General features: G+C 37.7%; 1 protein-coding gene across 1 annotated transcript in view; it reads left to right on the forward strand.

The window, feature by feature from the left end:
- Window positions 1-1,770, forward strand: part of LOC124606964 — a 76,212-nt gene extending 74,442 nt beyond the window's left edge. Inside the window, exon 9 of the mRNA XM_047139105.1 lies at window positions 400-1,770. Within this exon, the coding sequence (XP_046995061.1) occupies window positions 400-568 (169 nt within the window). The 3' untranslated portion in view covers window positions 569-1,770. The remainder of the gene's footprint in view (window positions 1-399) is intronic.
- Window positions 1,771-17,471: the final 15,701 nt, after the last annotated feature.

Here is a 17,471-nt window from a genome sequence, read left to right on the forward strand (position 1 = left end):
ACGCCCGGTCGTGAGTCGTGCTTCAGTAGCTCAGATGGTAGAGCACTTGCCCGCGAAAGGCAAAGGTCCCGAGTTCGAGTCTCGGTCGGGCACACAGTTTTAATCTGCCAGTAAGTTTCATATCAGCGCACACTCCGCTGCAGAGTGAAATTCTCATTCTGGATTTCGTATTGTTATATCAGTGTGGCGGCTTCTCTGACACAGGTGGTTTCAGCCTTATGCCCATGTTTTCCTTCCAAAGAGAACTTCTGATTCCAGTAGCTTGAGATCCTGACATTTTGCTTTTTGTTGTCAGCAGTTTGAAACATTTTGAAAACCGTAATTACTTTCTGACTATTGGAATTTTATGATTTTGGACTGTCTCTAATACAGTTTCAAATATAATTGTTTTAATTCCAGGTGTGAAGATAGGACAGTTTATGGTTATCAGTGTGGAAATACAGAAGTATTCTATCAACAGAGTACTGGCGATACAGCTGGTTTACCCACACCATCTGACCTAATGGGAACTGTTTCATTGAAAGCTAGACGCAGATTGGAACGTGATCATGGAATAGTGCTACTGTAATGCTTTATTGTTGTGCAATTGTGTAGAAGTTAAACTTCTCATGCCTGTCCAGAAATGTGATATAATTGTAAAGGCTTTATGGAAAGATTTTCTATTTATGCCTAAGTTTTATTTGCATTTATAAAATGTAAATATTTTATTTATATGACATATTTGCTGCAGATTGTAAAAAGAAAAGCAGTCTGTTCAGTCAATGTGATGTTTTATTGTGTCTTTGCAAAATTTTAAAACATTTGCTTCATAAAGAGATTTTAAAATAAAATCATTCCATTAGTCTTTAATTTGTTAAAATGTGTAACAAGATACTTAATAATGAAGCAATTGTTTTGAAAAATAGCGTGAATGGAAGGAAGTAACATGGTGAATTTAGTTTTTATTCTCAAGTTTGATTAACATTAAAACAATTTCAATCAAATCCTCGTTGTAGTATTGGGTGCCACACAATGCCACTGTCATAAGAGATTAGTATTTATACTCTGTAATGTGATTATGTTATTACTTATTGTTTTGTTAATCATATTTAATTTTTATAATTATTAGCATATTTTAACAGCTTAACTCAAATTATTTGAAGCACACACTTACTAGTCAGTGTCCTTAAATGTAATGAATGAAAACTTTATGCTAACAGACTTTTGTAATTAGCCTACAGTACAAATATTTTAGTTTTAAGCCATCATTTTGCTTGATGTCCCAACTGTTTGTATATGATACGTGTGTTTGTAACCATTAACAAGTGAGGAGACAGAGATAAAAAACATGCTGGCCCATTGTACTGTGCTTGACAGACCTTCCAGGTGGCAAACAAATTTGAATTATAGGAAAAAGGAATACAGTTATTATAGAAGTTGCTGTAGGTATTTACATTCCAGGTAATGTGTATCTTATAAACAACCATGTTTAGCAATTGTGTGTTTTGAACGAACCCTATAGTGAATGAAGAATGGGTTGATAAAATGTTAAATAATAATGGGGATTCAAAGGGCTCTCCCCGATTGCAAGGGGTAGAAGAGAATTTAACAGAATAAAATGCATCTGATCTGCAGTGGATACACACTAGAGTGGTGTTTAAGGTATTAGCCCCTACTTTTCACTGAAAGATGGCACTTCTGCTCACAGTAGCCATCTGTGACGGGATTTATCAGTATTGTTCATGAGCCAGAAAGAAAACAAATAAAAAGCCACAAATAATCTAAAAGTGACTTCTCTTATTTCTTTTGTAAACTGTTTTTCTGCATTTTTGTTTTATATATAACTTGCAGTTGGAATAATGCAAGACAATTAGCTGCTCACAGTAGTCAGTATTTGGCGTTTGAATCATCTCCACTGAAGAGAGGATTTACCCAAGCTATTTTCTGTAATATCTTTCTTCCTAGAGATACTAGTCTAACAAGGTATGAGGAATGCTGCTGAGAAGCTCGGGGGGTAGGAGGGAAGTTTTGAGGTATGTGATGAGTGGATAACTTCATAATAGCATTGCCTGCAAAAGCCAAGGTCCAGGTTTGAGTCATAGTATGACACACAGTTTTAAAATGTAAGGAAGTCCCACCTGCTATTTTGTTTGTATTTGGAAAATCAATAATTGCTCCTACTCTTTGAAATGAGAGAATTTTTTGTGTACTTTCTCAGGGGAATATTCCACTATCTTTCTTCTCAATCAAACACAGACTGAGAAAATTTGTTCCTATTTAAGTCTGGAGATAGTACATCTGTTTTGATATTTGTGACATTCAAAGCAGATTTGTGAGAGATTACTAGTATAATTATTCGTCAGTGGTCAGTTGGCGAACAAATTTATGATATTGAACTTTCAGTGGTCTGAAAGTCAATGTCATAAAAGTAGACATTCAATATACCTGTAGGATGTACATTCATGCAACTCAAATAGGGTGGAACCCTATTGAAGATACTGTCTCCAGGCTTGGAATGGATTGGCTGAAATTTGTGGTGGTTGAAATCTACCTTGAATATGCTCAATGGAACTGTAAGCAGATGTGTGAGGGTGTTTTGGAGGAACTATCCCAACAAAAAAGTACCTGAACACACTCACGTACAGCAAGTATTGTCTACTCTCACGGGTGATGTTTACTCTGCAGAGAAGCCTACTTGGCTCATCTGTAACAGGACCAAGTACCCTGTACAAGGGAAGCAGAATATGGGTAGAACCCATAGATCAACAACTACCACAAACAGGTATGGAGTGCTATCATAAACTGGCAGTTAACCTGAACTGCTGTGTACAGTTGTATCATTGGAAAACCATCTACATACTACATGATATCAAAGGAAGTGTGTACAGAAAGGGATCTGTTAGTCGTCAGTAGTTCACACTTAATGGCAAATGATGGTACCCCCTGAAAAATGGCACCAAAGTATTGAAAGGAAAACTACTATGCACATTCAGTATTTATGTAGTGTTGCTGCCTCTGGATAGTGAGATCCCAGGTTTGAATCATGGCCAGGTTGGGGATTTTCTCTGCCCAGGGACTGGGTTTTTTGCTGTCATCATCATCATCATTTGTGACAGTGTCTATATTGGACTGTGGAAAAAAAAATGGGACTGTGTAAAAATTGGGACTTCGTATGGGCGCTGATGACTGCATAGTTGAGCGCCCACAAACCTATCATCATTAGTATGTATGCTAAGGGAACTTATTTAATAGGTTGAAGAGGCCATCCACAGCAACTGAAGGCACATAGTGCAACCACATGCATATTACTGCATATTTTGGAACAAATTTTTGTCACGTGTCTTCTGAGGTCATATTTGGTTCCTTTCAGAGAAGGTGATGTTTTGCTTGTCAAGCTGTGGTGAAGTTCACAATCTTAACTTTGTTTTCAGAAATGACTGTGATTGTGGACCACAACCGGTAGTTTTGTGCTGAGCCGAAGGTCTGAACAGAGATTTTGGAGATTCTTTGACAACTGAAGCTATCAACTACTAGATTTGTGCCACAGGATTAATGGGTGCAGGGTCCCCATAAATATGTCAGAGGCAGCTGACTATGTGGGGAATGTATACAGGGACTTTTAGAATAGATAAATTTCCATCCAGCCAGAATAAATGTTGCGTGGTGGGCTCCAAAAAGTATTCTTATCAGATCTCAATAAATGCTTCAAAATATGCAATAATGTCAAGTTATCAGTGATAAATTATACAAGCATGTGCAGAAAAGTGCCCAAGTTCAAAACAATAGTAGTGAGAGTTCTGTGGGGAAAGTATGTTTACTGGAAAGACAAATTCAATGAGGTTTGAGGCAGTGTATTTATACCAGTAGACAAGAATCTTTAATCGGTTGAGATATACAAAGGTAACTCAATTATTATTGGTATTTTATTTAAAAAAATTATTCATTGAAACATAAAAGGCAAATACAGTTTATTTTTCTACGTAGTTTCCCCCTTTAGAAATACATTTTTCGCAGTGAAAAGGAAGGTTTCTGTATCCCAGCATTGTCAAATGAAGCCGGCTGTGTCAGGAGCCAGTTGTGCATGAATCCTTCCATGCTCTCATCGTCTTCAAATCAGTACCCTCCTCTAGCTTCTTTAAGTGGCCGAAACAAATGAAAACCGCAGAATGATAGGTAAAGTTTGTAGGAAGGATGATCAAGTGAGTCCACTGCATTTCTTCAAGTTTTGATACCATTAGAGATGCCATGTTGGGTGTGGCATTTTCGTGTCTTTTGCAGCAATGAGCAGCCCTTATCTGTTTCAGCAGCTCACAGTAGTAAAAACCATTAATTGACATCACTGATGCAAAAAATCATTGAGAAAAATGCCTGACCTATCAAAGAAAACACTTGAACGAGGCTTGCTAGCCAATAGTCAAGTCTTGGCTTTCACTGGGGCTGTGTCGCTGTTCCTCTGTCACTCCTTATTGGCTTGTTTGGACTCAAGAGTGTATTGGTGGGCCCATGTTTCACTGAAGATCATAATCTGACTCAAAAATGCATCACCCTCTTTTGCATACCTTGCTGTAAGCCTCTGACAGACCGCCTCAACTTCTGATCTGCAGTCAATAGGTGAGGGTCCCAACTGGCACAATCTAAAGGGAACTTTGTCATTTGTGATGATTGCTTGGCAGCTCCCATAACTTATTCTGAACTGTTCTTGGTAGCCCTGCGCCTGCTATATGGATGTCTTAGTCACAGCTCTTGTACAAGATAAGTAATTTAAGTAGTAATAAACTCTTTTTAACACTTTAAACTAATGTATTACGTTAATTATAGTGCTCTTCAAGCGTACCATTAAAGGTTTTTGTCTTACTCGCGTATTTTCACAGTAATCACGTAAAGTTCGTTTTGTTTACATATCGCGGCCAGGCCGAACTCTTGAGCTTTCAGATTAAACTTCATACCGCAATTTTAAGTGCATTTACTGATAGTTTAGTGTGCTAAATACGTTTGCTGCCCCTTTATATCTGTAGAGTATCGTCATCTCTTAAGTAATTTCCAGTAAAAAAACTTCTGAACCACTGTTTACATAGTCGCGAGTAGGCCTAATTTTTCGTACACGTATTTTCATTGTTTTCCGGTAACTTAATTGTCTTTCTGTCACTAAAATCGATTTGTACCATGAGTGTGAAGTGCCTGACGTGCCGTAGAATCGTTAGCTCTGGGGTCTGGTGTGATGGATGTAGTAACTTTTTTCATTGGGGCGATTGTAATGGCGTGGGAATTGGGAAAATGAGCGAGACTCATCAGTGGTTCTGTAGGCTATGCAGTAGAGATATAAAGATTGTGGAACAGGAGGGGAAAATTGCTGCCCTTCAGGCCGAGTTAGATGAGGCTAGGCGAGAACTGGGCAGGTTAAGGGGGGAGAAGGGTAAACAGGGGTGGGAAGTAGCAACAGGCATAAGGAACAGGCCAAGAAATTCTTCTGACAGCTTTGTTATTAATGTACAAAATAGGTTTGACCTGTTGCCTCAGTCAGAAACTGATGAGCCTCTCACAGAAGTAGATGCAGACAGGGCTCAACAAGCTTTCAGCAGCAAATTGAATAAGACTGTAGGGAAGTCTGCAAAGAGAAAGAAAGTCTTGTTGCTAGGTAGTTCGCATGCTAGGGGTGTGGGCCAACTTCTGCAGGATGAATTAGTGTCAGAATACCAGGTCACAAGTTTTTTCAAACCTAGTGCTGGACTGGGCCAGGTTACAGAGGATTTAGGTTCACTATGTAGAGGCTTTACTAAGGAAGATACCGTGTTTATTGTGGGTGGGCCGGGCAACAGTATTGACAGAGATCCGGGGTACAGCATAGAGTGTGACCTGGCAAAGATTGCGTCAACATCTAGTCATACCAGTGTTGGGTTTGTGTCGTTTCTGGAGCGCCATGACCGACCTCATTTGAGCTCTTCTGTCAGGAGAGTTAATTTGGAGTTTAAACGGGTACTTGGATCTGGTGCAGGGTCACACATCGGTGTGGTTCCTGTTGATTCACTCTGTAGGTGGGACTATACTAGACATGGCCTACACCTCAACAAGAAAGGGAAGGGTAAACTGGCTGGGCTGATAGCAGGAAATTTAAAGGGGGGAGGAACTACATCTCATGGTGGAAACTCTTTTTTAGTGTAAGATCAGTGTCCAGTGGGAAACTCAGCCAGACAAGTACTAAAGATATTAAAAAAGTTCAGATACTCACAAAAGTAAAGTGAAAACTAATGTTAGTATATTTCATCAAAATATTGGGGGATTGAAGAATAAAATTGATGAGCTTCTGCTTTGTTTAGAAGATATAGAGATAATATGATGATAGGAGGAGTTGCCATATATGTCAAAAGCTTCCACAGTGTAAAAATTTTTGTGTAGAGCAACATATGGAAGCATGTGCCACTGAACTTAATCTAAATGATGGCACTTTCATAGTTGTAATGGTGTATAGGTCCCCTTCAGGGAATTTCCAGCTATTTCTAGAAAACTTGGATACTTTGTTGTGCTATCTGTCAGACAGGGGGAAGCAAATTATCATTTGTGGGGATTTCAATGTTGATTCCCTGAAAGAGTGTAATAGGAAGAATGACCTTGTAGTATTACTCAGTTCTTTCAATTTGAGCTCCGTCATTGATGACAAAGAACAGCAGTACATTGATAGATAATTTTTTTATAGACCAAGATAAGTTTAAGGACGTAAATGCTTATCCTGTTGAGAATGGTCTTTCAGATCATGGTGCACAGCTAGTTACATTATATGACATAGCTCCATGCAGTATATCAAATCAGACTTTCAAAGCAGTGCATTCAATTAACAATGTAAATATTGCAAACTTTAGGGAAAGCCTACAGCAGCTAGACAGGAACTCGATGCAAACTTGAAATATAACTTATTTCACGATACATTTTTAAGTGTATTTGAAAACTGTTTTCCCAAGAAAATAGTTAAACATAATTCCAAGAAAACATATAAAAAACCTTGGCTAACCAAAGAAATAAGAATATCTTGCAACCGTAAAAGAGAACTGTATCTAACAGCAAGAGGGAGTACTGACCCCGAAATTCTTCAATATTATAAAAACTATTGTGCAGTACTAAGAAAAGTTATTAAAAAGTGCAGAAGCATGTGTATCATGTCTGAGATCAGTAACTCTGATAATAAAATTAAAGCAATTTGGAATATTATTGATAGGGAAACAGGGCAACCAAGAGCACAGGAAGACTTTAATGCCATAAAACTGAATGACAAGAGTACTAACAAACAATCAGAATTGAAAATATTTTCAATAAACATTTTTTAAATGTTGTGGAGAAAATAGAATCTAGATCTTCACTAGAAGAGGCAAGGCTACTAATAGAAGAGGCCATACCTGTGCAGTTTGAAACAACTGTAATTCCACCAACCTCTCCCTCTGAAATCAGTAAAATAATAAACTCGCTGAAAAGTAAAAGCTCTTATGGAATTGATGGCATTTCCAGCACGGTACTTAAAGCTTGTTGCCCACAGATAAGTAGGATTCTCAGCCACGTATGTAATAGCTCTTTGGAGCAGGATGTTTTCCCCGATAGACTGAAATATGCCATTGTAAAACCATTGCATAAAAAGAGGGATACGTCGGATGTCAACAACTACAGCCCAATCTCTCTTCTGACAGCTCTATCAAAAATTTTTGAGAAAGTAGTGTATTCAAGAGTAGCCTCCCATATTTGTAAAAATAAAGTACTAACAAAATGTCAGTTTGGTTTTCAGAAAGTATTTTCAACAGAAAATGCTATATACGCTTTTACTGATCATATATTAAATGCTCTGAATAACCGGACATCACCCATTGGTATTTTTTGTGATCTCTCAAAGGCTTTTGATTGTGTAAATCATGGAATTCTTTCGGTTAAGCTGGATCATTATGGTTTGAGGGGGTCAGTGCACAAATGGTTTAATTCATACTTAACTGGAAGAAAGCAGAAAGTTGAAATAAGTGGTTCATGTAATGTTAAAACAACAGCTGATTCCTCAAACTGGGGGGCTATCAAGTACGGGGTCCCACAGGGTTCGGTCTTACGTCCTTTACTGTTCTTGATATACATTAATGACTTACCATTCCACATTGATGAAGATGCAAAGTTAGTTCTTTTTGCTGATGATACAATTATAGTAATAACATCCAAAAACCAAGAACTAAATGATGTAATTGTAAATGATGTTTTTCACAAAATTATTAAGTGGTTCTCAGCAAATGGACACTCTTTAAATTTTGATAAAACACAGTATATACAGTTCTGTACAGTAAATGGCACAACTCCAGTAATAAATATAGCCTTTGAACAGAAGTCTGTAGCTAAGGTAGAATTTTCAAAATTTTTAGGTGTGTCCATTGATGAGAGGCTAAACTGGAAGCAACACATTGATGGTCTGCTGAAATGTCCGAGTTCAGCTACGTATGCTATTAGGGTTATTGCAAGTTTTGGTGATAAGAATCTCAGTAAATTAGCTTACTATGCGTACTTTCATTCACTGCTTTCGTATGGCATCATATTCTGGGGTAATTCATCATTGCTCAAAAACGTGTAATCAGAATAATTGCTGGAGCCCACCCACAGTCATCCTGCAGACATCTATTTAAGGATCTAGGGATCCTCACAGTAACCTCACAGTATATATATTCACTTATGAAATTTGTTGTTAATAATCCAACCCAGTTCAAAAGTAATAGCAGTGTGCATAGATATAACACCAGGAGAAAGGATGATCTTCACTATGCAGGGTTAAATCTGACTTTGGCACAGAAAGGGGTCAATTATGCTGCCACAAAAGTCTTTGGTCACCTACCAAACAGCATCAAAAGCCTGACAGATAGCCAACTAACATTTAAAAATAAATTAAAAGAATTTCTAGATAACAACTCCTTCTACTTATTGGCTGAATTTTTAGATATAAATTAAGGGAAAAACAACAACAACAACTTAAACATTAGTATCAAGCATTATTTTGTGTAATGTGATATCTTGTACAGACATCTTTTATTAACCGGACACGTTCCACATCATAACAAAGTGTCGTATTCATGATCTATGGAACAAGTATTAATCTAATCTAATCTGGATACACACATCTGTTGACTTCGAGAATGTCTTTAAGCACACGATTGTTTCAATCTGTAATATTGGTACAAGGACACTGAGAATGTTCCTGATTTTCCACTTGTTGTTGTCATTCCTTGAACTCTTAATGCCAGGCAAACACGTAATTCCTTGATAGTTTTTTTTCCATGAACTGTGTAGTCAGTCTCTGAAAAATTCCCATCCCTTGAATTCCTTCACGAGCAAGAAATTTTATAATTAAGGCGTGCATCTGTTGCTTTGACATTGTGAGCACTACTGATGAATTGATTGGAAGCTGGAACAGCGATTTCTCCCCACTCCTAATGACCCCTTCCAAGCTTATTAGAAGCATGGATCCAGTCCTACTGACCACAGATGCTCAGGAACCAAAATCCCATTTATATTTGATTTACCCTCATAGTTGTCTATATGTGAAATGGTTTGTGCCTGGGTAACAATTATAATTGGGATAAATGCTATAGCAGGGTCATTCTACTTGCCACCACTCAGCTCCAGAAATAAATGAGAATTTCAGAGAAAACCTCTATGCCCTAGAACAATTGTTTTCAAGTCATACTATAACAGTTGTAGATTTGAATCACCTCACAACTGAGTGGTAAATTTACAACTCCACAACAAGCAGATAATAGAGAACCTCCTGTGAAACTATTATAAAAGCATTCTCTGAAAATTACTTACAACCAATCGTTATGCCTCGTAACAATTATGGAAAGTTATTATACTTGTTGACAAAAAGATCCAACCCTTTTAACAATGATCATATTGAGATTGGGGTCCATTTGTAGCAGCAAAAAGGCACCAAGGAGCACCCCTTGCCCCTGGATGGAATGGAATGTCTGCAAGTAGTATTATCCAAGTGAAAGTGTGCAAAAGTTATCTTAACATTAGCCCAGTATTCACATAGTGAGATGTGGGAAACTGCATCCAGTTTGACTGACACACCAAACCTCATTGTTAATCCACCCAGCAGATTCAATCCATGGTTGACTTACCTCAATGTCCAGGAAGTGGTACTGTAACCCACATGACTATCTGGGCCAGTAAGCAGAAAATTTTGTACATTCAGTAAAAAAGATAATGAGTAACTTATCTCATTTCTTATCAGCACCTAGAATCATTTTATTAAGGCCCAGTGAACATATACAGGAATTATGACTCAAGCTGAAATAGATAGCTGGTCAAGCTCTAAAAAGAATACATACCTAGCAGAATAATTACAGGGACAGAGAACACTTTGTATATAAAGAGTACCAGGAAGCTATTTAAGAAATAGCAGCTACTGTACAATAGCTGCAAAACAATACTAAGAGAACACTTTGTATATAAAAAGTACCAGGAAGCTATTTAAGAAATAGCAGCTACTGTACAATAGCTGCAAAACAATACTAAAATCCACTCATAGGCAGATATTATTTGTAACACTCATGACTACTAAAATGGTAATGTGTGATGTTTGCTGTAGCTCTCGTAGCAAAATGTTATCACAGGACCTATTCCAAAACGTCAAGTAAATTCACTCATGTGTAATCGTGCCAAGACAACAACTGAAGTAGGAAATTGCAAAACAAAATCCAAAATATTCAATTTTGTCTCAAATGTTCCTTCTGAAAGGAAAACAGTGGTATATAGTCATTAAATAGCCTTGTCACTGCTAAGATGAGTAAAACAGTGATCGGTATTAGTGGTACTTAAAAGCAGCTTAAGTTACAAAAACTCAGTAAGGACCCAGGGCCCACTATCAACTTCTGCACAGGAATTGAGTGAACTAGCTCCTCTTTTGTCCATAATTTACGCCGTACCTTGAGCAGCGATGTGTTATCTGAAATTCAAAAAGAGTACAGCTTACATCTATATATGAAAAAGAATTCACAAATCATGCCCAGAATTATAGTCCTATATCACTCACATCTGTTTGTAGTAGACACTTAGAAAATCTGAGTTGAAACATGATGACTCACTTGAAACATCAAACTTTGCAATTAGCATTGATTCCAAAAACATAACTTGTACAAAACTCAACTCACGTTCTTCATAATGTCAGTGCCACGATTTAGTACTAGATAGACACCTTCTAAAGTAAATATATTTCTACGATGTATAATGAGATGTATGACGGGATCAAAAGTTTCCTGAAAGCAATATGCAACAGGGGTATCGATTTATAAAAAAATATTGGGGGGCCCCAGACTGGGGGTATAGCCCTGGTAAATTTTCTAAATTTTAGACGCAAAATAGTGAGTTTTTAAGTTTTTTAAGCATTTTAGAGTCATATGATCAACATTAGAAGCCTGAAAACTGGACTCTCGATAACTCAACACTCTGGGAAACTTGACAAGCCTGACACATTTTTTGGCTTTGAAAAAGAAACAAAACATAAACACGCACGGTATATTCATAAAAAATTTATTTACAGTAATAATCATGCTTATATAGCTTGGAAAAGACTGAAATTATATTTAAATAAATCCTAAACTATCATTAAAAGAATAAAACATAAAATATTGCTGTCGCACAGTAATAGCACTTTGTAGTCAACTAGCTAATTTAAGCTTGCTTCGAATAAGACACAAGGTTCATTAAATAAAAACAATATCTCAAAGTTAATGCTTTAATACAGTATGCTTAATACTTTCAGTAAAAAACTATGTAAATAGCAGGTTTTAATTGGGTCTTACACCCTAAAAATATTTAGTTATTTGAAAATAACTAATACAGTACTATAGTAATACAGTTCTAAACTAGTACTAATATTTTGAAAATGAAAATTTAACATTATGTATGTATTTAATTCTCTATTTCATAAAGATTTTTAATATTGCTCTAAATGCCATTATTAGGGCTAGTGTGTCTTTAGAAAGGTGCAAATGTTGACTGTCTGACTGGATTACTGAATACGAAGTTGTTGATGACTGCTCGGATATCCAATTCATCCAAAACATCTTGGTGAGCATGAAGAACAGCCAAGTTGTTCAATCGCTGTTGTCCCATTGTTGATCGGAGATAAGATTTCAGATGTCTAAGGGCACTAAATGACCGTTCTATTGTTGCTGTCGTGATTGGAACTACTTGGAGAAGCTTAATGCACTTCACTGCGTCACATAACATTTCTCCAACTGCCGGCTCATGTGTAATGTACTTTCTTACATCAAGCGTGTTTTTTAACACCAGTTGTTTTTTATTAGTGATATCAGCTAACATATTCAACTGTAAGCACAGTCTCTCAATGTCTAGGTCATTTTTGAAAAACTCAGTTGATTTTTCCAAATTTGTTTCACCTCTGTTTACTAAAAGCAAGCATTCTTGTTCAACTGCAATGGCCTGTGTGAGTCCAATTGAAGCAAATAGCTCAGTAATGCAAGGTTGCACCATTTCACAAACTTCAATGTAAATGGCTTTGTAGTATACCTTTGGGTTTTAAAAGTGTGTGGTGAGCTGGCTTCGTTGTTTTCATACTTCTTTGGTATACTTCGATTCCGAGGAAGCGAAGAATCGTCAACTTGTGAAGGTTTTTCTTTTAAACACAATTCCCAAAAGTGTTCAAAACTATCATGCCTTCCAATCAATATACAAATCAAGTCCTCATATATTTTTTTCCAGATCAGCAACACTTTTTTCATTGACATCCTCTGCTTGGTTCATTGCATGGCAATAAAGTTGTAAAAAGAAATAAGTCTTGAACTGTAACATTGATCTTCCCACAAGATTGTTGCAACTAGCAAATCATCCACATACAATGTTACTTGATCCAGCAATTCCGGCCCCTTGGCCATGTCCAGGGCATAGATAAACTCTCCATCACTGACACTAAGGTGGAAGGGCAAATCCCTAAATTAGTAAGACCTGCCAGCAAACATGAAAGCAGTATGCTTTCTAGATTCTTCTGCTAACTCCACTTGCCAGCATGAGTAGCACAAGTCAAGTGATGACAAGTACTGTACCCAATAAAATTCCTTGTTCCTCTAAACTCTCAGGTCGAGTCCTCTCTGGAACAATAATCTTGTTGATTGTCCTTGCATCCAGGACAACTTGCACCCCTCCATCTCCTTTGCCTCCGTCTAAGAGAGAGCTGCTTATGGGAAGAAAGATGGTTCGATGATGCACCACTGAATCATTTGACAGCCTTGCACTTAGACCATGGGGCAGAGTAATTTGCATGTGCAGAGGTCTTATGGGGGCATACGTCCATCCGGTATTCGTATCATTTTATGATGCCAGGCCTTTTGGAAAAGACCAGAACATATCTCTCCAAAAGTAAACGTTAATCTTGTCTTTGTTCATCTGGCAAAGACATTGCTTCCATGGACTTTTTGTGAATGGCGATAAGAGTTTACATCTTACTGCTGGCTATCCCATTCATCTGGTGCGAGGCTATGGTATCTAGGGTCGTCTTAACCCATAGCAACCTTCTTAGTTTTATTTAGTTCTATGGTTTCTTCGCCGCTAGTGCTGGCTATCACGCTCGTTACTTCGGATTTAATCAGATTACGTATCATTTTGTCTTTTTCTCTCAACCAGTCGTAGAATTCTTTATTTACAGTCCCAGTTTGCTCAGCTATTTTAGCCGTAGCAGCTGGATCTGATTCAGACAGAAACTATTTACTACCTGTGCTAATTGTGCAACAGACTCTTCCATCTTCTTTTGTGCCCTTTGCACTGATGCTATAGTCCCTTCAATGGTTTTCTGTGCCGTTTGTAGAGCACTGGCCAGGAATTTAGTGATCTTTTGCATTACTGAGACTTCTTTCATAATACTTTTGAAACTAGTATTCAGTTTTGCTGCTAATGCTTCACTGTGATTTCTTTCTCTTGGAGCTTGCATTTTATCGTATTCTCTTTCTTATGCCACCTGCATTTCATCGTGTTGCCTGTCATGTTCTGTGATTCGCTTAATGGGCATTTTATCACATTCTCTTTACCTAGCAGCTTGTGATTTCTTGTTTTCTCTTTCTTTTGCAGCTGTGCTTCATTGTGTTCAGCAAGAGCACAATTCTGCGTAATAAAGCAGCAAAAGGGTCTGCAGCAGGTGCAGGGTTCTGTTTGACACCCTCTGCAGATTGAGACTGCTCAGTTATACAAACTGCTGTATGATCTGGCTCAGTTTCAATTGCTACCGAGTCCTGTTAAGAAACCGTGGTCAGTGAAGTTGAGTCATAAGCTCTATGCATCAAGAAAGTGCAGCCAAATTACCAAAGCTATGGATGAATACACTACAGCAAAACTGACCAAAGCACTCTTGCACCTCTTGCCAGGAATTTTTCACAAACATCAATTCAGCTGTTGAATATTGTGCATCCTACAGCGAAAAGGTGCAAGTTTTAACTATTATTCCCAAGATATTTTCAAAGAAAACAGTTTTGAACCACATTCCATCAGTATCAAAAGTACATGGTAGACAAATCAAGAAATGTAATGTCTGTAAAAGGAGTCTTTGGAAGACACATCCCTATTATGGTCATCCTGTAGAAGCAGCTCAAGTTCAAATAGTGCAGTCATTTTATCTGGAAGATATATGGGACTGTTCTCACCAGAGTGCCAACAAAAAAGACACACTACTGTAACAGTTGAAAGTCAAAAAGTTGTGAAAGTGACAAGGTAGATGACTCGCAGTATTAGAGAAATTTTTGCAGTTTATGAGAACAACTATACAACTTCACATATTGGAAGATCAAAATTTTATGCACTACGACCTAAGTGGGTAGTTCCACACCCACCTACAGATGTCTGTTCATGTGTGTACTGTCCGAATTTTGGACTTTGTGTAGTAACTTTGAAGGACTTGGTGGAGCACATGACATATGACACCTTGGTTGGGCATGTGAAGTCATTAGTAGTCTGTGACGTAAAGCAGGAGACTTGTTTGTTTCAAGAATGTAGTGACTGCCCTGGAAAGAGAGGACTGTCTTTTCAGCCATTTGGCCTGGAAGACATAGCAGTTAACTCTGCAGAAATTACATATGCAACATGGGAGGAAAATAAACTAATTAAGAAAACTGCTGCCTTTAAAGTTTCATTGATGAACTTGGTACTTGGTCAGTGAGAGCAGCAACACCAGCATCTGAAGAAATTGCAAAAACAACACATTGCAGAAGTGAAAGGGTGTGCACAGGCTGAAGAACTGTGTTTAGTGCTGCACAGTGATTTTTCTGCGAACTGGTCTGTAATTCTCCCACAGGAAGTACAAGGGTATCATTGGAGTAATAACCAGGTTTCAATTTTCAAAACAAGGCCACAAGTGTTGCAGTTATAAGTGATGACACAGGACATGACTCAGCACATGCTTTGCTAGCAATGCGTAAAATTCTTCAACTGCAAACAGGGGCAGAGAAGATCATCTTTATTGCTGATGGTGCTCCTAGTCATTTTAAAAATCATTACCAGCTGGTAGTCGCTTGTGCCAACTGACTGGGTATACAGTGCTACTAGTCATGGGAAGGGGCCTTGTGATGGTGTAGGAGGCCTGCTGAAGCACCACGCTACAAAACATGATCTTTCCAGACCAAATACACCTGCGATTCAGGATGCTGTGGATATTATGAGAATCATGAAATCTTACACATCCACAGTCCTCATTCTTTTATCCAAAGAGGAAAATGAAGAATTCCATGATCAGAAAAAAGAAGAATTGTCCAAACAAACTACTCCTGTGAAAGGAATTCAGAAGAGACATTTTTGGAGTCAAAGTGATGGACGAATTCATACTGCACGCACTTTAAAGAACAAGAAAGAAGAAATTTCATTCATTCGGCCAACGCCTCAGAAACAGCAGCATAATATTCAGATACACAACCTGAGAAGGGGGATGATTGTGACGTGTGTGAACAACTGTGACTCGTGGATTGCAGAGATTATAGACACCAGTTATGTGTTAAACGAAATTGTAGTGAACTTTATGGTACCACATGGACCAGCTGCTGGATATAGGTTTCCAGCTGAAGGGCAGCAACAATGCCATGATTTTTCACTTCAAAGGAAGATACTGAAGCAGTGGAACACATTTTTAGTTCATTAACTGGCTAATTTCAGTACAAAACAAGAGTCCACAGAAGTTGTATAAATTGAAACCTTTAAGTCTTTGGGCCTTTCATAAACATTTTGGAACCATTTTAAATACTTGAAAAATGAATCGCTTACTCATCTTCCAAAACTAAAATTATGTTAAATACGGCTAGGTTTTGATTTTTATGAGCCTGTTATGTGATAATGTGGTAATAAAGCATGTTTTAATTATGGCAAAAATTTCAGTTGTTTTCAAAACCTGTTCAGCTTAAAAGTGGAAGCTCTCCTTTTCAGGGAATGTAGAACTATATGGTACTAATCAACAGAAAAAATCAAAATTTTTTGAACTGGCATTTTTGAAAAAAAAAAAAAAATTCCATAAATTACTAAAAAAGTTAAGAACACTATAGTAGAAGAACTTGACAAATAAGTCCAAATTGAGGATTTCTTTGTAATCATAAAGCAGTTATCTTTCAAATAATAAAAAAAACCAACAAAATATCTAGAACTGTTCCAAACACAGCATTTTAAAATTTTTTCCAAAATTCACATCTTCAAAATGGTATGCGCCTTGTCATCTTTGGAGGGCTGTATCTCAGAACAGAAAATAGATGTTCCTTACTCAGTCCTTGATTTTAACATAAATGTTATATTCAGTAACATCTGAGACTAAGAAGGTAAGATTTTGTCCTAGCCTGCCTGAATTTATATGGACTATGCCTAAAGCAGGTGCAACTGTGGGCTTAGTTATATCTATTAATGGTTAATCAGTGTTGCCTGCAGTGTGAGTTTGGTTCTGAGTGTGCCATGGGAAGTCAAGTGACACATGCCATGGTAACAGGCCTTAGGCATTCCATGTTGGTTTCTTATTACTTGATAAGGATCAGCAGATACACTATGTAGTCAAAGGTATCCAGACACCCCCAAAAACATATGTTTTTCTTATTAGGTGCACTGTGCTGCCACCTACTGCCAGGTACTCCATATCAGCGACCTCAGTAGTCATTAGACATAATTGAGAGAGTGGAATGGGGTACTCTGTGGAACTCACAGACTTCGAACGTGGTCAGTTAATTGGGTGTCGCTTGTGTCATACATCTGTAGGGAGATTTCCACACTCCTAAACATCCCTAGGTCCACTGCTTCCAATGTCATAGTGAAATGGAAATGTGAAGGACATCTACAGCATGATTGACAGAGACTGTCGACAGTTGAAGAGAGTTGTAATGTGTAATAGACAGACATCTATCCAGACCATCACACAGGAATTCCAAACTGCATCAGGATCCGCTGCAAGTACTATGATAGTTAAGCGGGAGGTGCGAAAACTTGGATTTCATGGTCGACCGGCTGTTCATAAG

Source organism: Schistocerca americana, chromosome 1, assembly GCF_021461395.2.
Source record: "Schistocerca americana isolate TAMUIC-IGC-003095 chromosome 1, iqSchAmer2.1, whole genome shotgun sequence".
Taxonomy (NCBI): domain Eukaryota; kingdom Metazoa; phylum Arthropoda; class Insecta; order Orthoptera; family Acrididae; genus Schistocerca; species Schistocerca americana.